The sequence below is a fragment of the Mastomys coucha genome, unplaced genomic scaffold (genome assembly GCF_008632895.1).
Source record: "Mastomys coucha isolate ucsf_1 unplaced genomic scaffold, UCSF_Mcou_1 pScaffold16, whole genome shotgun sequence".
NCBI lineage: Eukaryota > Metazoa > Chordata > Mammalia > Rodentia > Muridae > Mastomys > Mastomys coucha.
Genome location: NW_022196898.1, coordinates 93,428,084 through 93,453,433, shown reverse-complemented (window position 1 = coordinate 93,453,433; position 25,350 = coordinate 93,428,084). Strand labels below are relative to the sequence as shown.

Genomic DNA, 25,350 nt, shown 5'->3' with positions numbered 1-25,350 from the left:
AGAAATCTGCCTGCCTCTGCCTCCCAAGTGCTGCGATTAAAGGCATGTGCCACCACTGCCCAGGGAGTCTCAAATTTTTAACCAAGAAAATTATTTAAAATTAAACCATCAAGCCTTTCCTGCTGCTGGTAGTTTAAGTTGTATTCAATGCCCAAACTCTACTTTGTGTCCACAGGCCATCCAGAAATTTATCCGTTAGTATTAACTACCAAGACCCAGGAGATATTCAGCTGTCGAGTGGATGAAGATATGACAGACGAACAAATGTACAAGCTCATCAAAAAGGAAGATATCTTGGCAGACCTACAAAATCGAGCTGCAGTGTCTGACTTCCACCCAGTCAAAAAAATTGTCCGGGTAAATACAAGCTCGCTGTTCGCTCTCAGTCCTAACTCAAGAATGTCCCAGAACGCAACACAAGTTAGGAAGATTTTGCATTCAGTGCTGTCACCCCTTTACCGTCAGCTCCAGGGAGTCTGGTGTGCGGACCACACATGAAAGGGCCATTCTTACCCTGCTAGAGTACCAATCTAGCTGGGCATGGTGGTACTTGGGAGGCCGTGGCAGGAGAATCACGAGTCTGATGCCAAAGTGGGATATTTAACAATTTCAAGACATCCTGAGCTACAAAGACCCTATCTCAAGATATTCTTCTTATACTACTTTAAATTGTTTAGTTCACTGTTTAGTCCTGTTTTGCCTCCTACCATATAGATTATACCACCAAACAATACTCACCCTTCCTTATTTTTTCTGTGTGTGTGTGTGTGTTGAAGTGGGTAAGTGAACCTCTGTGGGTGCAGGCGCATGTGTGTGCATGTGTTGTGGAGGTGTGTGTGTGTGTGTGTATGTGTAAGTGTACCTCTGTGGGTGCAGGCACATGTGTGTACATATGTTGTGGTGGTGGTGGGATGTGTGTACACATGTGTGCTGGAATGGGTGCACATACCTCTGTGAGTGTGGGTATCAACCTCAGGCATCTTCCTCAACAGCACTCCACTTTATTTTTCTGCACACGGACACTCACTGAACCTGGAATCCATCAATTAGGCCTGACTGGCTGTCCAGTGAGTTTAGAGAGAACCCTCCTGTCTCCCCTGACCCCAACACTGAAGTCACAGATCTAGGAATCTGAACCCTGGTCCTCATGCTTGCCCAGGACACTTCACCAACTTATAGTAGAAAATATCATAATCCTGCCTCAAGGGTCCTTTGGTTATTGAGTTCCCAGATAAAATCACACTCACAACCTTTATATTTTTAGTATGTCTTAAGTAGCACAATTGTTGGGCAGCTGCCCACCCTCCATGCTGTTAGAATCCACATTCCTACCGATAACCCCGAGTTATTACTTACTATTAACCATGTTCCATCTGGACTGCTCTTAACTCCAGTTAGGCAGCCCACATGGCCACACACTCCTGACCCCGATCCTACGCAGCTTCTTTCTCCTGCACATCTTCCCTTTATCTCCCGGTGGCTTCCTTGCTCCTTTCTTTCCTCATGGTCCTCCCTCTGACCTAAGCCCACAAAACCTCAACCCCACCCTTGTCTCCTGCCCAGCTATTGGCTGTTGGCATCTTTATTTACCAATCACCATTAACTGGAGGCGAGGAGCAGCTAGCATCTACGTGCAGACTCTCTCATCTCCGGGGCAACCAGTTCTGGGGGCTCACGTCAGCATTAGACTATACCCAACATAAGGCCAGCCCACTCCTGCCGATGGAACCATCCCCCTCAGCCCTGGTGTTCCCCTCTTTATCCTATGGTCTTCGGCTGGAGAGGTGACCAGGCTGTTCAGAACACTGAGTGCTCTTCCAAAGGACATTTGCTTCCCATCGTCCTCATGGCGACTCGCGACCAATGTACTCCAGTTCTGCGGGATCCAACTTTATTATCCTCATGGCGACTCATGACTAACGTACTCCAGTTCCACGGGATCCAGCTTTGCCTTCTGAGTGCCATGGAAATGAGACATGCACATGGTGCACACAAATACGTCCAAACAAAACACTTACACCTGCAAAATGAAAATTAATAAATCTGTTTTTCAATCATATGGTAAAATTCCCATGGATCTGTTGTGGTTTTAATCGAATAATTTGGGAGTTGGGTCTAGAAGGTAGATTATCAGTATGTTTACATTTCGGACGGCGGCAGGCGTCAATCTCTCCTTGACACCTGCTTGAACTGAATGAGCACTAACCGGCGCTCGCCCTCTGCTGATGTCCCCTCTAGGAGTACCCAGGAGAGGAGCTGCTACTCGTTTACGACAAAGACTTCAAATATGGACTCAACTTTTACCTCATTGGGACAGAGGAAGGCAAGGAGAACTTTCTAAAGGTGAGGAATTCCGAGGGCCTTGCAGGCTGGCTGCTGGAGGAAGCAGTGCATCTGTGCTATCCCTAGGCCCCAAGACATGACTCTGTTCCCTGAGCACAGCTCAGCTTCAGAGTGGTGAGCTCTGTCCCCAGTCTGTAAAGGAACTCAGGAGTACAAATTATACCTCTGGGTCCTCCCAAATAGGATGCACCCACTAACACACACACACCACAAACAAACAGACATACACAGAGACACATACCACACAAACAGACACACATGCGCACTTATATACATATATACATGTAAACATTTTTTTCTTTTATCAAATAACCCTTCATAAACTCAGGAAAACTGGGCTTCTTTTTTTACCCATTAAACTTAGCTCTCTGTAATATTTGTGGAGGGACTCAGTAAACACTGCTTTCCTAACACATGGGGAAATGTGTTCTCCTCTTCCTCCCCCATCTTTGTCTTACCTTGTCATCTCCCTGTATCTGATGTCTGTCTTTTTCATCCTTTCTTCTTCTCCAGTCCCTCCCCCGTTTGGCTTAGTTCACTTCTGAAAGCGTAAGATGACAAGAATATGGGAAGCGCCCCATGCCCTCATATAAAAGCCAAGCTTGTTGTGAGAGATGCACACGGAGCATATGAGAGGCCGTACACTCTAGCGTGCCTTTTGTTCTGCTCTAGGTCCCAGAGGTGCCAGAGGAACAGGAAGAAGTCAAGGAGTACGTCCAAGAAGATGTGTATGTCTACAAGCCACCTGTCTCCAAGCCGTGGGTATCTCTGGGCAGCGAGAAAGAAATTGAGGAAGAATCTGTCCAAGAAACGGGAAAGCGGGTTAGTGTCTTCATGGTGCCTTCTGGTCTTTACCTTCCTCTAACTTTCCAGAGAGACCCTAAACTCTGCTGGATGCGCTACTGGAAAGTGCAAGTTTTGCTTTTTTAATTTGGGGGTGGGGTGTATTGCTGCTACTGTTTTCTAGTAGAAGAGTGGCCTCTTTCTTTGATAGGTGTCATAGATTGAATCTGTTTCCCAAGAAGGGATATCTTGAAGCCTCTTGGCTCCTGGTACCCCAGAATGTGACACTACTGGTATGGGGCAGTAGTGTCTCTGCAAATATAGTCGCAATATTTGACTATAATGAGGTCACAAACAAAGTCCCTAATCTGCTTTTATTGGTGTCCATGAAAAATATGTAGACATAGACAAGGATTCCATAAGAAAGGGACAGAGAACGGGACCTTTAGCCCTCAAAGCTCTGGCTTCAATCCCCAGCGCACATGCTTGCTCAAAGACTGTAGAGAGCTGAGGGAGAGTGTATCTATGGTCAAGGAGCAGTGAAGGTTGCTAACTGGCACCAGTACAGGAAAGAAGCAAGCTCAAGTTCTCCACTGCCCCTCAGCAGGAATCCTCCAGACAATCTCTGATGTTTTGTTTGCCTCCACAGCTGTAAGACTGGAATCCCTTGTTTTAAGCCACCCCAGTGGAGGTAGTGGTTATGGTAACAATAGGAATTGAACACAGTGGGGTTCCCTCCCCCAAGCAACTCCTAAGGGGAGGGTCATGTGCAAATGGCTTGGGAAGGTGCTGGACAGGAAGGAAAGAAGGTCTCCAAGGAGGCAAGTTGACCATAGTCTCTAGAAGGAAGGCTTTGTCCTGAGTCCCTAGAGGAGCTCAGAAACACTGAGTACGCCTGGAGAGATGGCTCAGCGGTAAAGAGTACTGACTCATCTCTTTCAGAGGTCCTGAGTTCAAATCCCAGCAACCACATGGTGACTCACAACCATCTGTAATGAGATCTGATGCCCTCTCCTGGAGTGTCTGAAGGCAGCTACAGTATACTTACATATAATAAATAAATAAATCTTTAAAAAAAAAAAAAACACTGATTACACTCTGGGTTATCCCAAATAGAAGGTGGGCTTCCACATGCCTCCTACCTGTCTCCTCCTGGTCCAGATGTAAGCCCCCATCACCTCCTGTTCACTGAGGAATAGTGGCTGTGGGCTGTGTGAACAAAGGCCACATGAAGCTGGAGAGGGACAGCAAGGGTCCAAGGAGCTCTGAGAGGGCCCGAGCATACTGCTGTGTCACACTTTTCTCCATGGACTTCATTAGGTTTCCTTTGCTGTTTATGTGTGTTGCAGGTGACCTACATGATTTCTAGAAAACGGAGTGAATTCGGCGCACCCGTGACTTTCAAGGACCAGAATGCCTCTAGCGTAAAAGATGCCTACATTGAGTGTACGTCTTACCCAGAGAAAAATTTCATCCTCACACAAGTCGAGAAAGATGTCGGCTTACAAGTCATCGCTGAAGTCAAGGACACAAGCACGCAGACAAAATGGTATGAGACACAGGCGTACATCCGATTCAGGAAGACTGGATTATACCAGTAATGTTCTTTTTGAAATGTTAGAGAACAAGATACAATTACATGCTAAAAACCACAAAGTAGGAAAATGAAAAATGGTGTTAATAGTCATAGTGCTGGCTGACTTCCACCTGGAATCTTACTGTTGTCTCCTCTTGCTCAAAGACTTTGTTTATGATGGGAGTCTCACTATTTAGCCCAGGCTAGCCTGGAACTTGCTATGTATTTCAAGTTGACCCCAAGTCGGCAATGTCCCTGCCTCAACTTCCCAAATGCTGGAACTACAGGGATGCATGACCACACCAGTGGAGTCGCGATCACCTTTGCACCTCCCATCAGATTGTCTGGCTTCACTTGCAAGATCTGCATCATCACTTATGAGAAAAACAAGAAACTTCCATCCAGAGCCCCTAGAATAGCATCTAAAGTCTTGTTTCCTTCACAGTGTGGTAGACAGAAAAGCAGCGGGCCAGCAGGAAATATTGGCAAATTCTGAAGCAAAGGAGACTTGGCAGTATGGTGTAAAAACAAAAACAAAAACAAAAAAGATCCACAGTGGTGTGTGCTGGAGGGCAGGGTGGAGGGAGCTGTGCGTGGAAGTGGTGTGTGACAGAGGGAGCTGTGCATGGAAGTGGCCAGAGTAGGAAGTAGCTGTAATTTTAAACCAGGCAAATGTGGCCACTGTTAATTTGGGTGGTGGTAGTAAACAGAAGAGATGGGCAACAAAGATGTGTACATACAAAAACCAGCCATCCGTCATCAAAACTACCAAAACCATAGCGTGGCTGCCCTAGCGATCACCTGATGTGATCCAAAGCAATTGTCCAAGTTCTCTTGGACGTAACCAACCCTATGTCACACGTCTGCTTCCATTTTCTTATCTACCATTATGCCCCATGCCCGTCAGAGCTCTCTTACCAAGGCCCCTGATTTCATCCAGTTTCCATCTTCAGATCATGTGTTCTTTGGGTTCTCACTAAAGAGCACTGCCTGCTGATCTTCCTAGAATTACTTCTTCCAGTATGACTGCTGGACCGATCCCCTCTGAGCCTGCTAGCACTTCCTTCGAGGTCACTGGCTTTTTTCCTCCTTCCTGTTCATCAAGGGACAACCCTCCTGGGCTATCTCATTTTTTGTCTTTTCTCTAACTGACTTCATCCTGGTGTGGCTTATCCACCCCTGAAATATTATTCCCTGCCTTCTGTATGCTGATGACTTCCGAGTCCACACTGTCATCCCCCATCTCTCTCCTTAATCCACACACATTTATCCTCCTGTTTGCTTGACTCCAGTGGGCATCTCAAGTTCAAATGCTCAAAGCTTGCATAATTTCATACCCTGAAGCCTGGGGCTTCCTGAATCATCCTCATCTTAGTAAGTAGTAATAATATTTCTAAATTACTCAGACTAAAATGTATCCCCCTGGACCAACCACATCATGTCTGTCTCTTGATTGGAGTATGGTAAATCCTTCTAATGGGGCTACAGCTGTCTACTCTTGCCTTCCCACCTCTATGAAGGCGCAGTAATCCTGTTAAAGAGGACCTCAGACCATATACCTGATCGAAGCCCTCCAACACCATCAAGACTTCATCCGGCCTGAATTTACTTTCTAACCTCTGGCCCTTACTTCTTCCAGTTCTTCTTGCTCACTGCTACCAGCCACACCAGCTTCTTGTTCTAGAATCTTCTTAACATATTTATGGCCAGTGTATTCATACTTGCAGAATGTTCCTTCTCTCCTTCATTCAGACCCCTGTTCAGATGAGGCATTCCACCAGCTTTCTGTAGAAGCACACCACTCCCTTTAGTCTTTACCCCAGCATCTCTCTCGGTGGTGCAGTCCTCTCTCTGACCACACTCTTCATTGTCTCACTTCTCCCACCACGCTTAGAGTTTAAGTTGTGTCTGTCTGTCCTTATTATTCTGCCATACATCTAGATCACAGGACAGCCTCTAGCATGTACTTATTAAATGGAGGAAAGAAGTGGAGCACGGAGCAGACTAGCCAGTGAAGGAAGTGCCAGATACACAGTGAAAGGAGACCATGCAGTGTGCTGATGCACTTAGTTCAGTGTCAGACAGACAGACAGGCAGACAGACAGACAGACAGACAGACAAAGAGACAGAGACGGAGACAAAGACAGAGACAGAAAGTTCATGACCATTAAAATAGGGGGAGTTATAAGCCTGATGTACAGCCCAAAATCCTGCTTTTCAGGTCCATGTCAACCAAGTCAGAAGTCAGGCAAGTGTGGTTACTAACATCAGGACTCAGACACATGCACTCTAAAGGTCAGGCTGAAAAATGGGTAAGCAAGTAGGGAAGCTGACAAAGGAGAAGGATCAACCCAGAAGAAGAGAAGAAAAGAGTAAAGATGTCCAGTCATGGCCAGAAACACCTCGAGGTGATTAGGATAGAAAGGAAAGATGGTTTCCCTGCCAAGATATCTAAGATACAGACAAGTCCCAAGAGAGTCGGGCCAGGCCAGACTCAAGCAGGTTGGCTCAACATGAGCAGGGAGCCACTGTATGTTGGACATCGTAGGCTCTCAAGAAATACTGACCAAGAAAAACAGCAATCGCTGTTTTTCTGGAGAGGGAGTAAATAAAAGAGAATAAAGGTAGACCTTGACTCACGGGGGGAGGGAGGGAAGAAACTCAAATGGTTCAAAGGACATGGCTAAGAAAATGCTGGCATTGCCTCATCACATCCAGACCTCAGGAACGGGGCAGCTGTGAGGGAGACGATGCACAGCCACAATAAAACTTTAGAAGGTGACCCTGTCCCAAACAGGAAGAGGTGACAAACACGCTTGTGCTGTTCCCATCATGCCAGGTGTGACTTCAATATACCAAATCAGTCCTCACAGTGGTCCTCAAAGGGAGGCTCTGTCAACTGTTCACAGGGGGACAACCAGAGCAGTGGGTGAGCCTGCTCAGTGATAGAGCGCTTGCCTAACACACACAGGACACTGGGCTCTGTCCTATTCACCACACGCGCACACACGTGTACACACACACACGTACACAGACATGTACACACACAGACATGTACACACACATAGACATGTACAAACACAGAGTGAGAGAGAGAGACATGTGTACACACACAGACATGTACACAGAGAGAGAGATGTGTACACACAGACATGTACACACACAGATATGTACACAGAGAGAGAGACATGTACACACACACAGACATGTGTACACACACACAGACATGTACACACACAGACATGTACACACACAGACATGTACACACACAGACATGTACACACACACATATACAAGTTTATAATATATTCTAAACTGAAGTACTGAAAAGCAAAAGAACAAATCACTTTTAAGACTAAGAATAACTCTTACTTGGCCTTGCTACTTTCATAAAACCACAAACATCTTTTTTATTTCTGCCTTGAGATCCACACCCAAGTGCCTCAGGTTTCCGAATCAACATTCCTTCTCACCACTATTCCACGTGCTATCACGGATGCCAACATGGGTAGGCAATAAGAACAGCATGCCTAAGAACAGCATGCCGTTCTGTCAGGCATACTCCAAACTCTCCGGACCTTGCTGCCTGGTTGCTGTTTAATCCGCTTGCCACGCCCAGCAGCAATTTACTGATATCTTTCAGCAGACATGGATTAAACCCCCCAGACTCTCCTGAGCATTGTAAGCATGCTGGGTGCTCTCTTCAAGGCTCTGCACATACTCACAACACACCCTGACAGTGACTCGGGGATGCGTCAAAGACTTGTATTCACAGACAAGAAAATAGGCTCAGAGTAGGGTCACATGGCAAGTGAGCCAGGCTTTCAAGCCAGATAACCTGTCCTCAGGGTCCACACTGATAATGACTGGGCCACCCACTGTTTCCTGGCTCAGTGACTAGGACCCAAGGCTCACCGAGCGAGTCAGACTGAGGATGAAGCGCAGTAAAGTATGACATGCTTACAGAGGAGGCAAGCCAACTAGATAAATAAGTCTCCATCGACGTGGCTGCCTTCGCTAATGTAGCAAACCCCAGCTTTGCGTTCTCAGAGGAGTGTCTTCCACTCGAAAGGCACTTGAAGCCAAGTAAGTCTGCAATGGGAGGGTTTTATTGTGCTTTAAATGGTGTGTACCAGCCTCCAGACTCTCTCACTGGACTTCAATAGCATTTGCCAGACATCCCTTGGGGGACATGGAATAGATTGTGCTCATTTAAATACACAGACATAGGGCGCCAGAGGAATAGGTGGCTCCGTCGGTGATAGGACTCGCTGTGCCAGTCCGAGGACCTAGATTCCAAACCCAGAACCCAAGTTAAAAAGCCCTGCTCAGCAGCACCACACCCGAAACCCTAATACTAAAGAGGGCAGTGGTAGGGGTGTGGCTGAGGCTGGCCCGGTTAGGCCATCCCAGCTGAAGAACAATGAGCTCCAAATGGAGGGGAAGGGACTACACTATCTCAGGGGAGTGAAGTACATAAAGGAAGCTGGGGACACTCGGCATCCTCTCTGCACTCATGGGCACCTACACATACAAGCCTGTACCTGGACACACACTTTTACCATCCACACACAGCAGAGAGAGAGACAGAGGCAAAGAGAGGGAGACAGAGAGAGGGGGAGGAGGAGCCAGAGGGAAGAGGGAGAGGGGGAGCCAGAGGGAGGAGGGGGAGGAGGAGCCAGAGGGAGGAGGGGGAGGAGGAGCCAGAGGGAGGAGGGGGAGGAGGAGCCAGAGAGAAGAGGGAGAGGGGGAGCCAGAGGGAGGAGGGGGAGGAGGAGCCAGAGGGAGGAGGGGGAGGAGGAGCCAGAGGGAGGAGGGGGAGGGGGAGGGAGAGAAAGTAATGAAACAGAGGAGAAAGAAAAGGAGGAAAACGGGATAAATACTATAAATATCGACTTAAAGAGACAGACAGTTAAGTAAACTTGACAAATAACTCCTTAGGGAATCTGGATACAGGATATATAGAAATTTCTCATAGTTATATCTTTCTTATAACTTTTCTATATTTTTAAACAATTTCTAAATTGGATTTTATGACCTAAGACCCTTTAAGGCCATTTTTAATGCAAGTGCACTGCCCATAGTTCTGGGTTTCATTAGGAAATGGTTACTTGACCATGTTTTCCTCCTCGATCTCTTGTGATTTTCCATACCTCCTGTTACCTCCTGGGGCTTTTATATTATTTATTATGTTGGAGGAATGTACATGTGGACTTTGGTAATCAATATTGATTTTACGATAAAGAAAAATACTAAGGTAAAATATTTTGATATAAATATTCCGACACCACTGCCATAGAAATAGACTTCTAACACAGTGTAACCTATACTTGGTTTGCTCTGATTCAAGTTTTGCTATTCAACTTTCTTTTATATATTAGGGCATTTCCTAAAAATGCTACCACACAGTATTATCCAAGAGAGTTCTCAGAAGAGGAAAGAAACGTTATCACAGAATCAAAATCTTTCGCCGACTTTTTCAACAATGTGTCCACAAGGTGAGAAAGCACATGTGAAGAACTTTGAACATAGTATGCACACGCTTATTTTTAATATTGGGGTCTGAGGAAGCAGATTCATGTGTGAGGCTTCGACATGTGAGGACATTGTCAGTGGGTTTTGAGCAGCTGAGTCTCAGAGATTCCTAGGCTCAGCTATCACAGGCCTCTCATGGTAGGGATGTACCAGACACAGCGGGGGCAACCCAGTCTGCCGCAATGTTTTCCTAACTTCAGATTGACAATTAAAAGCTGGACATTGCTTAGCTGAATATTTGAGGCCAGAACACGACAGACTGTAGGTGGGACAAAAGTCTAACTCATTTCTGCTTCCCACACACCTTCTACACATAGGCTGGGGTAACTTTACACACACAGGAGGTCTGACTTCTTATAACCCTTCAGGGATAAAGGGACGTTTCACATCACGTGACTTAGTTCTGCCTAGAATGTATAACTAGTTTTGTGCAGCAGGTGGATGCTATAAATCGAGAGCTGACCAATCACAGCACAGACAGCTTCTTAACTCTTCAGAGAGAGGCTCAGGCAAGCATGGTCTGATTGATGCTTTGAGAAGAGCAGGTGCAGGCCAAGCTCTAACAAGAAGGGACTTTTGTAATTCCTCCCCTGTTGTAAAGGAAAGAGAACACAGACCCAAGAGAAAGAGGAACGTTTATATAAGAACTGTAACAGCATTGGTCAGAGTAAATGAGAAACCTATAATAATATTAGTTTTGCTTCCAACTTTAAAACTGTTTAACATTCTTTGTGTCATTAAGTCTGTGTGAATGGGATTTCGGGCTGGGAGCAAGCACTTTCAAAGAAGTTAGTTTCTCTTCTCTCAGAATTTTATCCAAAATAAACCAAGTGTAGGGTGTCATTTCCCAAAGAAGATTGTGAGAGAAACTTCTGAGGGATTCACACAGCACCAGCTTTGGGGTTATGAGCAGTAATTGTCCTCATGTACACACATCAACCCTGTGAAGACAGTTGCAGTGTCATTGGATACTGACATCCGGCATGCGGGACGCTTCTCTTTAAAAAAAAAAATTTTAACAGTGTCGAAATAGCCCTGCAGCAAAATGAGATCATGAACACGTTTGTCGATGACTGGAAGAACCTCGCAGAGGAGGAGAGCACCTTTGGGGACAAGACTGACACCCATCTGAAGGAGTTCCAGTCCTTCACAGACCTTCACAGCTCCATGGAGAAAATGATCACCTGCATCTCTTGGCACCCCACCATCTACGGTGAGAAAGAGATGCGGGCGGGGGGCTACCTTCTGTGCTTTAATCTCTGAAACTTAAAATGAGATTGATTTTAGCTAAACATGTAAGGCTTGCTGAGTGCCAGGGAGAGCTCAACAGTTAAGGGGAAAGCAATGTGTCCAGGTGCAGCCAGGAAAAGAGAAGCCCCCATTCTTTCTCCCTTCCAACTCTCCTCACCGGCCCTTTTCTTGTTAAAAACACTTCTCACCGACCTGAGAGATGGCTCAGTGGTCGAGAACTCATGCTTAGACCAGTGTTCATACCCAGCATCCACATCAGGTGGCTCACAACCACCTGCAACTTCATCTCTGGTGGATCTGACATCTCCTACTGCTCCCATGGTGCCTACACTCATTCACTGCACTTGTGCACATAGTCACACAGACCAACACACGTAAACACACAATTAAAAGTAAAATAAAATCCTGAGGGTTTTTTTTTTTTTATTACCCAGCCTTCCAAGTACACTGTGTATGCTATCTACACATCTCAGCGGGAACCAGTGACATTTTCAGGGCTAAGCCTTACACATTAAATCTGCTCCAATGACAAGCCCCAGCTTGGGGTCTCTCTGTGGACAGCAGCTGCTGACCGCTTTGCACCTGTGTGTTTCACCCAGGGCTCATAGTCGTGTCGGTGGCTGTGCGCCTCTCCTACGAAGAAAGAGTCCAGAATTCAGCTAAACTACTGCTACAGCCGTCCCTGATTCTCTTCTGGAGTTTCTCTGACCCCATCCACCCTCAGGTAATTGATGGAAGTTATACCGGATGCCACTTTTTCAAATACCACATTATCATGTCTCTAGAAAAAATGTTAGCTGCAAAGTACTGTATGTTCTCCTAATGTCATAAACTCTTAGAAAATAGAATTTCTTTTATCACAGACTGCCATCATTTAATTTGAATGAAGTAAAACTTTATACTTACTTTATGGAAAGTCTATTGGACTTGATTTTTAAAAATGAAGCTGTTGCGGCTGGGGAGATGGCTCAGCCCATAAAATGCCTGCCTTGAAAGCACGAGGTCTTGACTTGAGAGCCTCATAAGCCATGTAAAAAGCCAGACTGGTTGTCACATGTGTAACCACAGTGCTTGGGGCAGGGGGATCTCTGGGGTTCACTGGCCAGTTAGTTCAGGACAATTAGTGACCTTCAGGTTCAGTGAGTCAAAAATAATGTGGAAAGTAAATGAAGAAGACAGACACACACACACACACACACACACATGCACGCGCACACACACACCTCTTTAATGGATTGTATCTAAATATTGCGGTATTCAAATACACATAGATTGTTTTAGTTTCATAAGAATTTGCTCATTTCTAGGGATTGCCAGCAGGGAGTGGTAGAGAGTAAAAATGACTGTAGGAGAATATGGAAACCATGATCCAGCAGTAAAGGATCTTTTCTTCAGTCCTTGTGTGGGCAGCCAATCCTGAAGGGAATCGGAACTGAGTTGTAACTGGCTATGTGACTCTCCAGATTTTAATAAAACACCCTCACACGAGCATGCACACCAGCACACTCACATGCATTCAAACCAAACCCCGCGTCAAGCCACAGAAAATGAGACACGGCTGGACTCATTTTCCATTTTCTGCTCAGTAAGAGTTCTTACTTGGAAGTGCTATTAGGATTATATTATTTCAATGCTCTTAGATGTAATAACTCCCCATTTCTCTGAGATTCTTTTTCTTTCTTTCTTTCTTCCTTTCTTTCTTCCTTTCTTCCTTTCTCCCTTTCTTTCTTTCTTTCTCTCTTTCTTTCTTTCTTTCTTTTGTTTTTTTCTTTGAGACAGGGTTTCTCTGTAGCTCTGGCTGTCCTGGAACTCACTTTGTAGACCAGGCTGGCCTCGAACTCAGAAATCCGCCTGCCTCTGCCTCCCAAGTGCTGGGATTAAAGGCGTGCGCCACCACCGCCCGGCTTCCTCTGAGATTCTTAATTATTGCAGAACTCAGACTTTCTCCTAAGGAGGTCTACCTTCCCCTCCTCACCGCTTCTGCTGTAGAGCCACTCTGTCCTAGTGGGTGGAAGGTGTTTTTCTGTAGATGCAGAGATCCAGATGGTAATTCTCAAGCCCTTTACTTTTTTTTTTTTTTTTTTAACCACAAACCAGTGGAGGCCTCTCTGCAGAGAGGGCAATGTTCCAGGGCTACTGCCCCAGAGCCTGGAGGCTACTCTCCACTCTGCCGTGGAAATGCAGCCAAAGGCCTAGTCTCTAAGGATGCTAAAGCAAACCCTATTTTAAAGATAAGCTTTAAAAAGGCAAGCATGAGCTATGGAGACAGCCCTGTGCGAGGATGAAGAACTGGAGGCAGAGGCAGGGGGCTGTGGGGCAGGCTGGGTAACTAAAGGTAGCTAAAGTAGCTGAATTGGCTGGCTCTAAGTTCAAGTGAGAGGCCCTGTCTCAAAAGGTAAGCCGGAGAGTGATCAAAGAAGACTCTCAACATCACCCTCCAACCTGCACACACACACATGTACACACACACTCACAAATACACACATACACATGCACACACACCACTCACACACATACACGTTCTAATAACATACAAACACATGGACACGCACATGAACATACAAACATACTTACAAACACACACATATATACATAATTACACAGACACACACACCACTCACACACATATACACATTCCACACACATATGTTTACACACACACATAAGTACACACACAAGAAAGAAGATAATTTTTAAGAGATAATATAAGTGATCTACATTTTCTAATCAAAACCACGATAGCTCTCTCTAAAATTCAAAAATGCTGTAAACTAAAATAATTCATCCAAGCCCAGTTGAAAACTTCAGTTGGACCAGGAGGGGTGGTGGACACCTTTAATCCCAGCACTCAGGAGCAAGGGGCAGGTGGATCTCTGTGAGTTTGAATCCAGCCTGGTCTACACAGTTAGTTCCTAGACAGCCAAAAGTACATAGAGGGATCCTTCTCAGAGAAAAGGGGGGAAGTCCAGTTGGAAAACTTTGTCTTTTGGTGCTGTGAATGGAGAACAGTCGCTATGCACCTTGCTTGCTATAATGTTAAAGTGGTGATTCCTTCATGCACAGTTTTCATCTGCTGTATTTCATATTGTTTTAAAATTTGAACTACTAGCTAGGTTGTGGTGATGCATGCCCTTAATCCCAGCACTCAGGAAGTAGAGGCAAGAGGATTTCTGAGTTCAAGGCCAGCCTGATCTACAGAGTGAATTCCAGTACAGGAATTCTCATACAGGTTTCTCAGTTACACAGAGAAACCCTGTCTGGAAGAACCACAAAATATTTACCACCATCACTTCCAGATTCTCCCACTCAGTGAATTTTCCGTTTGACTGCCCACTGTATGCCTGAGTAGATGCATAAAGAGGAAAAGCTAATATCTCCTCCTCCCTCAGAGATTATCCTCTTCATTCCTCAGAAATACCAACTTCATATTCTTTTGTTTGACAAAGGACAGCATGCCCCTCAATAATTATATAATCCCTAGGTGGGTGATGGAAGGACCTAGATCCCTGAGAGAGACCATGAGTCTCATAGATGGTACTAAAGCCCTTGATAAAAGTCAACAAAAGGGCCTTCCATTGCAGAGGTCTGACTCTGAGGGCTGCCTCAGATGTGTGTTGCCTATAGACGCTACAACATTAGACTTCTGTCCATCTCAATATTATTTAATACCTTTTTTTTTTTTAATTCATGGTATTGACTTTAGTTGATGCTGGAGAGCCCCGATGACATCTTCTGCTTCGAGTTCTGTCCGAGTGACCCCAATATCATCGCTGGGGGCTGCATCAATGGACAGGTACTTAGGAACTGTCTTTAGATGTGTATTAAGGCTGTAAGACACCTTGATGTTGGTAGCTTTAGAACTTAAGTGTTCAGTGTGGCACAGGGAAAGCAGGTTGGCCATGAACCATGAACTCAGGTTCTGCCAGAACCTGAGTGGAAAGATGCGTCAGACATGGGGTTGGAACTGGAGATGTTTCCAGGAGAATTCAGTCGGAATAACCAAGCTCAGTCTGCTCCATTTCTTTCATTTAACAGCCCAGACCCACCTGGCTAGGGTGGGACCTCCCACAGTGGGAATGGCCATTTTACATCAACTAGCAAACAAAACAAAATGCCCATAGGCACACCCGCAGGCCACTGTGACCTAAGCAATTCCTAGGTTCCCTCTCCCCATCTGACTCTAGTTTACGTCAAACTGACAATAAACATTAACCAATGTAGCAAGCTGCAGACATCACTACCTCTCATAAGAGAGCATTGCTGGAATTTCCCTAAAGCTATTTATGAGTTATGAAATAATACAGAATTCAAACAGAAGTTTATTGGAAAATACACATCATCGAAGTTGGATGTACTTGGTACCACGCTGGCCTTGTTTTTCTTCTAAGATACCTAACTTCTGCCATACTGAGATTCTGCCCTCCAATACTGTGGTGTTAGAGAAGCAAACAAAATCCTCTAAAGCCGTTCTCTGATCTAAGCTTCAGGTCGTTTCGATCTAGTGCGTTTGACTATTGAAAAATTCACTTAAGGTACAGAGTGAAGCTACAGAGCGTCCCGGAGCATGCAAAGTTTGGTCTCCAGCATTTCCTACACAGAGCATGGTGGCCCACACCTCCACTCCCAGCACTTGGGAGGCAGAGGCATGAGGATCCAGAGTTTTAAGGTCATCCTTGGCAGCATAGATAGTTCAAGATCAGCCTGGACCACATGAGACCTTGTCCCAGTTAATAAAATAAAATGAAATGAAATAAAGGCATCTGGTCTTTCTGCGTGTGGCTAAAAAAGCTTCCTTAGCTAAGACTCAGACTGGAGCAACTTCCAGGTTGATTTCCCCAGAACAACAGAAAATTAGGAAAACAAATATCTCCGTGGTTTTTGTTCAATGGCTACTGAGATCATAATAATGACCCAGAGCCATTTCCTAAGCCAAGAACACCCAAAGTACCTTTGACAAGAATGGTGTTTTAGAGTATTTTTGGGAAAGGACATAATAAAATAAAGTCATCCATGACTCTCCCATATTGGCCTTCCTTAACATTTTATTTCTGTTCTGATTGTCTGTTCAGTCACTGACAACTGCCCTGACTTCCTGTTGTATATTCTACTTTGTTCTTGTTTTTAAAAGAATGGCCATCAGGCAACATACAAATTCTGAATTAGCGTTAGAGACAATTAAGATAATTTGTCTGCCTTTCTTCCCCGAGGATTGGATGTTTGTACTTCATTCTTGAGAATCTGGGTGAAGTCTGTCCCTCCCGAGGTCTGAAGCAAGCTGTACCTATATTCACAACAGAGCAAACGAGGAACTCTCCCCCAAAGCACGGGGACACGTACGATATTTCTCTTGTATTTATTCATCAGTATTAGCATTTATTAACACAAACATAGAACAAAGAGCTAGGGATAGGATGGAGAGATGGAAACGTTCTCCTCATTATCTGATCGAAAGGACGCTGAGTTACTTCAGCTACAAGCTAGGGCTGGTTATGCAATTGATTTTTTTCTCAGGTGGTCCACCACTGACTTCCTAAAAAGCAGTCTTTCAGAACCAGTTCTCTGTGTCCTGAGAGTACTATACTGACACCTTTCTCTGTTTTAGATCGTCATGTGGGATATCACGGCACATGCGGACCGCATAGAGAACATCAAGTCAGGCAGCAGCAGAAGTAAAAAGGCCGCTCTCAAGGTTGGTTCTCCCGTGATTCTCACTCTTGTGGGTGCTTTCTCCATCCAAGAGGTTCTCAAGAACATGTAGAAAAGACCTGCCACGTATTTAAAGACTGGGTGTAAGAAGCACAATGGTCATTCCCTTTTTGCCATCCTTCGCATCTGATTGTAGGCACATCCTGAGTAATTTTTTATGGAATCACTCACTAGAAACACAAGTTTCATTGGCCCGTACAGGAGTTTACAGGGTTTTGTTGCTGGATTCATTATTAAGGAAAATGAAGGAAGCAAATAGTTTGTTTAAGGTGATTTTGTTGAAGGACCCTAGGATGGAAGAATGGAAAGCCAGGGTCTTAAAAGCTCCCGTGTATAAGATGAAGAAACAGCAATTCTTTCTGATGAAAATATGCTACTGGTGGGCTGGCAGGATGGGTAAACATACTTGTCACCATGCCCAGTGACCTGAGTTTGATCCCTGAGACCCAAACAGTGGGACAGTTAGCCTTTGACCTCCACACTTAAACACACATACATATGCATGTGTACAAAATAATATTAAAAACATTAAGTTAAAACAATATGTTACGGTTCTGTGGGGCCATGGATTCCAGTAAGAGTACCGGGAAGAGCAGCCAGGGTCTAGGTTGACCCTCCATACCACACATTCCCTCCAGCCCCAGTCCTCCCGCCTTGCCCTCCATAGGGCTCTCCCCAAGGAACGGTAGGATGTATGCATCCCTGTACCCATGGAAAGACGCCTTCATGAATAGTTTGGGTTCATAATCCTTGTGAAATGTTGTTGCATGTAATAATTAAAAAACAACAACAACAGCAACAACAAACAAATCTACACTCTCACCGGCTACTCTCCTGCTTGGCAGTCTCCGTTCACTCGCTGCTGAACCTCTGTTCTCTCAGTCATCCATCCCCTGTGACTAGCTGTCACAAATCCCTGTAACCCCTTAAAATCAAAACTCCAGAGTAAATTATCAGTCAGATTTATATCAGTAAATTCTCAACCCCCAAAACACCCACATAATGAACTAAGAGCCAATTGATACTGATACAAGCTGCCCACCTAGATTGGACATATTGTCCTATATTAATCTGTTGCTCTTCTATGATATCCAGAGCTACCTGTGGCTATTTCAAGCCATGTGGATCTGGTTCGTCCTCTTCCTCCATTTTCTCTCATCCTTCTGTCCGCTGTCCCCTGTCCCATCTCTCTGAAAAATTTAGCCCAGTCTACTTTTTTCATTGTCCAATCACAGACTCTAGGCTTATATTTCACCTGCCCTTACCTGTTTATCAACAGAAATCCACAAAAATGTAGATATTAAACTACTTTTTAAAAGATTAATAATTATTTATTTATTGTTTATTATATAATTTTATATTTATTATTATTTATTTATTATGTATATGAGTACACTCTAGCTGTCTTCAGACACACCAGAAGAGGGCATTGGATCCCATTATGAGCCACCATGTGGTTGTTGGGAATTGAACTCAGGACCTTTGGAAGAGCAGTCAGTGCTCTTAACCACTGAGCCATCTCTCCAGCCCAATATTGAACTTCTTTGAAAGGGAAAGTTGCTAAGTCTGTTACTAAATATGTGGTATAGGGAAACTCGGATTTGTGTTTTACCTTAACCAATGCAACTCCTGAATTGTTACATTTTAACTGGAGTGGTCAGGAAAGTTCCCCTGTCGGCTCTCTGAAATGTAACTTTCTCTTCACCTTTATCCAGCCATTGTTTCTCCTTGAACCAGACAGTAATAAAGAAACAATGTACATCAGACACTGTGCAGTATCTTCAATTGAAAACGGCCATAGGAGAGTAATCACTGATATACACTGGCTGCCGGACTCATTCGAGGTAAGTTTTGACGGTTGTGTGGGTGCTGGGGATCAAAGCTGGGTTCTCTAGAAGAGCAAACAGTGCTCTTAACCCCCTAGCCATCTCGCCAGCCTGGATTCTGTTAGATGGGTTTGTGTTGTTTAGTTTTTGAGACAGTGCCTCCTGTATCACAGACCGGCTTTGAACTTACTAAGTAGCCAAGGATGGCCTTGGATTTCTGACTCTCCGGTCCCCACCTCCCAAGTGTTGGGCTTGCAGTTGTGGGTACCTTATTCAATGTATGCAATGCTGCTGGAGATCAAACCCAAGATTCAGGGCACACTTGGCAAGCACTATACCAACTGAGCTGCCCTCGGTCCCTGCTTAGTTTATAAAATGAGTTTTTTAAGCTTCTGAAATAGTGGCTTTAGGAGTTTACCCTGCCTTCATTTCTATTGCTGTGATAAGATGCTTCAGCCAGAAGTGTCTTAGAAGAGGCAAGGATTTACCTGAGTTACACTTTTAAGTCCATCCTTAAGGGAAGTTGAGGCAGGAACTCGAAGCAGAAACCACAGATGAACACTACTTGCTGGTTCCATCAATAGACTGTTCTCAGACTCAGGCTTATCCTGATTTTCTTACACAGCTCAGAATCACCCACCTAGGGATGGTTCTCCCACAATGGGTTGGGCCCTCAGGCACCAAGTAATAAGGTAATTTCCCACAGACATGCCCACAGGTCAGTTGGATGTAGGCATTTCCTCAACCAAGGCTCTCTTTAACAGACAGAACCAGGACAGAGTTCTAAATCTTTAAAATGTAAAGCCCTGGAGTGCTGAATCTCTAAGAGCCTAGGGGTGTCCTCCAGAAAGGGAGAGATTATCTTCAATTGTCCAGTCCAATGGAAGTCATCCTCCAGCACACAGCCGGCTGATCGTGAAAGACTGAAAGAGCCTGCATTTCTAAAACTAGTGAATAATGAGATGATGCATATCATCTGCATTTTATAAAACAATTAAAAGCAATCTGTGAATATGCAGTTAAAATTCAGGTCATGCCAACTGAAATGTCTGAGAATCAACATTTATATGCATCCTAATTAAAACTGTGAACAAAGAATGGATAAGAATTCCAAGCAGAGTGATGTTGGATCTTAAAACCCAGATTCCAAACTTCTATGATAGTGTTAACAATAGTTTAACAAATTTTCTTAAAAGAAAAAAAATTAAAGGAAGATAGTTGTAAAAAAAAAATTAGTTCTAGCTACTTAGAAGTTACCTTTCTCTAATAATAGCTTCTATGCTTTGAGAAATTATATATATATATTTTTTTCTGGTGACATGCCCATGACTAGGGAGGTCAGAGGCAGCCTTAGAGGAGACCTACTATTGTTAGTTTACAGAATTTTTTTCTTAAACAATTTCAAACAGATTAACAGGATGGGATCCGTCTTTGAAAACCGAAGTGGAATAAATTGTCAGCTCGTCACATGCTCGGCAGATTGGTATGTCTCACTTCCAACACTGCCTAAGACCCATCCCAGGCTGTGTCCTTCTGGCTTCTATGTTCCTAAAACCAATATCTCCCTTTACTCTCCAATAATTATGACAGCAATTAAAGTAATTGAAGGAGAACTGCATAGATTGTCGCTGGTCCAGTGTTGCTGACATTTAAAACAAAGCCAAGGTTTGACCTGGAGTAGGCCATGGCTTAATCCCAGCACTCGGAAGGCTCCAGCAGGCCAAGTTCTATGAGGATGAGGCCACATGGTCTACATAGCAAGTTCCAGGCCAACCAGGACTACATAGTGAGATCCTATCTCAAAAGAAAACAAACAAGCTTTTTATGGGGAAAAATTTGGAAATGATAAGAAATTTGGGAGCTAGAAAGAAGTCTCAGCTGATAAAAGCCCTTGGCAGCAAAGCCTGTCCACCCAAGTTCGACTCCCAGAATCTGGGGTGGAAGGAGAGAGAGCCGACTCTTAAAAAGTTGTCCTCTGACTGCCGCACACATGTCGCAGCATGCCAGAGACCATGCTCAGACATATCTTGCACATAGTATTAATGATGATAGTAGTAGTCCATAAAATATTTTTGGAAATCAAAGAGTCTAGGCGTGGCATCAGTGCACAGCATTAGCCACAGTTACCCGGCTTCTTCACACCCCATACTCATAACTTTATGATATGTGCTGTTTCCATTCAGTTTATCTCACAGATATGAGGGTTGTCACATGTAGCAGGAAGGCCTGTTAAAAGCAGAAGAGCGCCTACTTTTCGAATGCACATCTATATAGAGTGTTGTTATAATACAACAGGTATGTTGAAGGCTGCTCATTTAGATGAAATCATAGTTGCCTGATTATAGAATTAACTCATAACAATGTAGGACATGTAACGCTAACACATGTAAGCAGTATGCTTATCTGGACTCCACAACTTGAAAACGCTGCCACTAAAAATGACTTTGTAGCTCATCATCTAAGTACTCAGAAGCCTGAAGCCTGAGAGTCATGGATTCAGTTCAGCCTGAGCTGTATGGGGAGGTCTTATTAAAAAAAAAAAAATCTTTGAAGTTGGATGCAGTGGTGCACACCTTTGATCCTTTAAAATCTTTGCACTTGGGAAGCCACGGCAGGATGATCTATGTGAGTTTGAGGCCAGCCTGGACTACATACTGAGTTCCAGGACAGGTAGGGCTATGTAGTGAGATCCTGACTCAAAAATAAACAAACAAAAACAAAAAACAAAAATTCTTTGACCCATGTAGAACTAATGACACCTTGTGCTAGGAGGGCAGACAGGAGCAGAAGCTGTGAGGTGCAGGAAAAGAGCCCTGCTTACTTTGACAACCACCGTTAAAACTAGACATTTTAAATAGATGAACTTATTGTATATGAGCCACATCTTAATAAAGCACTTATATCCCTTTTAAAGTCATCAGTTACAAACTGAATCCCCATGTATTACCATCAAGACAAAGTAAGTCATCGAGCATCCAAAAGCATGATGTGGTTCTGTAAAACAAGAAACACCATGCTGGGGGGATGAGTTAGTGTACTGGCTGCTTGTACAGAGGTCTCAGGTTCAGTTCCCAGTACCCACGTGAGACAGCTCCCCCTCTGGTAAATCCAGCTCTTGGAGATCTGAGGCTTTCTTCTGGCCTCTATGGATATTGCACTCACATAAACCAAGTCATGTACGGCCACACACAAATGCAGATAGTTAAAAATCAAATCGTTGAGATAGCGAAATGCAGAAAGGCCTTGTTTCATAAAAGCTCAGTTCCAGAAACATTAAGATGTTGCCATTGTCTCACATGGTATCTGGACACTGTGCCTCTTACTTGGTCTTAATTTTAAAAAACAATAACATGATTTTTCTTTTAGCACTATTTGTTTTTGGGATATCCGACCCCAAAAGCCTGTACTCACATCTGCAGCCACAGCCGCAACCGCACCCACAGCCACAGCCGCAAGCATAGGTGCCAACAACGCAAACCCCCAACAGCCACCAGTAGAGAAGAAGAAAGAAGAAAGCATTGATATTCCCTTTGATGTGCCCTCGACTTTCTTGCACCTAGATCTCTCCTGGAAACCCATGTCTAGAGTAAGTAACATGGGCTTGGCTCTACCCTATACAACATACATGTGACATAAATCACACCCGTGTACCAGCCCTCCAATTGAAGAATGGCTTTAGTTAACACAGGACCACAAGATCTGTGAATTCATTCATCCATCCATCCATCCATCTATCCATCCATCCATCCATCCATCAAACTCCTTGACTGCTGGTGACACCCAAACCATAGTGACCTTGGCTGGGATTGATACTTCTTGTGTAAGTGAACCACAACTTACAAATGGCCATGTGATGGGTCTTCAGCTCTATGCTGTCTCCTTGAAGATCAGTAGCTCCTCAAGTGGGCCTAGAAAGGTTCATTTTCCACACTTCTATAGAAAAAAAGTGCCCATTTTGAATATCTGTAGTAAGAAGTGATACTATAATATTACTGACCAACAGAACCAAGGAAGCATTGAATTTAGCTTGAGTCAGCCATTCGCCTTTAGAATAACATGGCTGCAGCTATGGGTGGGTATGTGTAGAAGGTGCCGGTAGGCCTCTTCTTTAGAATGTGTAATTCTAATCCCAAACTTCATATCTATCTTTTCTTTTGACTTATGAATATCATGTCAACATTCCTGGGCATGTGCTCCCAGAGAAGGAGCTTGTCGGGGTGAGAATATTTCTGAAATAACTAAGAAAGAATGGGAAAGAGAATGTTAGAAATTGTCTGGGGTTGGGAGCTGGAGAGATGGCTCGATGGTTAAGAACAGTTGCTGCTTTTGCAGAGGACCTGGGTTCAATTCTCAGCACTCACCTGGTGGTTTCTGACCATCACTTATTTAGTCCAGTGTCAGAGCATATGATGTCCTCTTCAGACACCTCTGAGCACCGTGCATGCACTCTGTGCACAGACATACATACATCCAAGCCAAACACCCATACACATAAAATAAATCTAAAAAGAACTTTTTACAAAGAAAGAAAAGAAAAGAAGTCGGGAGGGGGCAGGACAGAAGACTTACTGAGTTGTGAATAGTTGAAGCAAAACAAACGAATACGTAAATGTACCAAAGAATAATTGCATGGCAAGTGGATAAACATCCAGAAGGAGAAAACTGGGGAGCAGGCATAGGGGAAGAAACCTAAGGGTCGTTTATCATTCTAGCCAGGAATACATGATGCAGGCACAGGGCCACAATTGTCGTTCAGGTTAAAGTTTGTCCCTGATGGGACCTGCAGCCACCCAGTTAAAAGCAAGGTCCCTTCCTCACCCCTTGTCCTGCCAAAAAACTTAGGGAGGGAGGATAGCAGCTCTTCATTCATTATCTTACACTACAACTCATAGAGACGAGATTTGGAATACAATATAAGACACATAAAGAAAGAAAATAGCACTTTGGGGTTGGGAAACATGTCCCCAGGCAGGCTTCCCTTGGTAGCTTGGTTATAGAAATATGGATTGGGTGTTTTTCATGGGGAAAAAACTGGGTAAAAGGAGGGGGTGGGGTGGTACAAGGTCCATTTCTAATGATCTAGGAGCAGAAGGGACAGCCCCCCTCCAAAAAAAATCCAAGGGTTTTCTAAGAATACATCTTTCTTTTATTTTCTTCCAAAAGCTAAAACTGTCTAAGGGTGATACAAGTTTAGACCACTGTCCAACCAAGCTGAGCCTGGGCGAAGACCCCTTTCTTTGCAAAATACAAGGTAACTAAAGCGCCCTTGTCTATTACAAGGGCATCTCGGAGCATTGCTATCTATTTATGTCTAAGGTGAGTTTCCTGCTAGAACTGTCTGATTCATAAAAGAGTGCAGCTAATGAAACCTCCAGGATGGAAGTTTATAATGAAAGTTTATATCTCTTTATGAGAGAGACAGCTTGTACTGAAACCATCAGGACACAGACGACAGGCATCCTTTAACATTCTATACATACTTGTGGGTAGCACCAACTGGAATCAGTATATAATAAAGAAAAGAGGAAATAGCATAAGGCTGGGAGGTGCTACAAGTTGAGGGGTGGGTGATGTACTGGCTAATTTTACATCAGTTTGACACAGTTTAGAGTCATCAGAGAAGAGGGAACCCCATCAAGAGAAGATGCCTCCTAAGAAAACTAACCTAACTGCTTTAGATGATAAACTGTTACATCCAAGTGTGAGTGGGATAAACCCTCTCCTCCCAAACTGCCTTTGGCTGTGGCATTTTATCCCAGCAACAGTAACCCTAAAAAAGATAGGTGGGTAGGATCCAAAGATATTGTATACATGTATGAATATAGGATCGAAATACATTGTATACATGTATGAATATAGGATTAAAATACATTGTATACACGTAAGACAAGTTCAAAGAACATAAATACAATAAAATTTTAAATGAATGAAACCCACCTAAGGAACGTGTAGTGTTCAAAGAATTAATTTTACTGAATGAGACTTATCTCAGGCATAACAAAATACAATATGAAACACAAAGAAACAAATTTCCATAAGTTAAAACTTCTAATAGTTTTACAGTACCATGATAGATAAAACTGAGTAAAATAAATAAATAAATAAATAAATAAATAAATAAATAAAAAACCTTTGCCTTGCCTCCAAAGATTTGTGTTGTAAAATTTCCAAAGTTTAGTTAAACAAAAGGACATCTAAGGAAAAAAGGTTTTTTGTAAAATTAAATTAAAAAAAAATTTTTTTTTTACTCATTCACTTTATATGTCACTCAGTGCCCCACTCCTGGTCACCCCCCTGCCTCAATCTTTCCCCCATCCCCCCTGCCTCAAT

The 25,350-nt window shown here is 43.9% G+C and overlaps 1 protein-coding gene across 2 annotated transcripts in view; it reads left to right on the top strand.

The window, feature by feature from the left end:
* Positions 1–25,350, top strand: part of Wdr63 (WD repeat domain 63) — a 72,583-nt gene that overhangs the window by 19,083 nt on the left and 28,150 nt on the right. For both annotated transcript variants that reach the window (XM_031375756.1, XM_031375757.1), the window contains 13 exons: positions 176–357; positions 2,239–2,343; positions 3,016–3,165; positions 4,476–4,675; positions 10,084–10,200; positions 11,260–11,450; positions 12,088–12,212; positions 15,192–15,281; positions 17,091–17,177; positions 18,910–19,038; positions 20,430–20,503; positions 22,387–22,606; positions 24,184–24,271. In XM_031375756.1, coding sequence (XP_031231616.1) covers positions 176–357; positions 2,239–2,343; positions 3,016–3,165; positions 4,476–4,675; positions 10,084–10,200; positions 11,260–11,450; positions 12,088–12,212; positions 15,192–15,281; positions 17,091–17,177; positions 18,910–19,038; positions 20,430–20,503; positions 22,387–22,606; positions 24,184–24,271 — 1,758 coding nt within the window. The remainder of the gene's footprint in view (positions 1–175; positions 358–2,238; positions 2,344–3,015; positions 3,166–4,475; positions 4,676–10,083; positions 10,201–11,259; positions 11,451–12,087; positions 12,213–15,191; positions 15,282–17,090; positions 17,178–18,909; positions 19,039–20,429; positions 20,504–22,386; positions 22,607–24,183; positions 24,272–25,350) is intronic.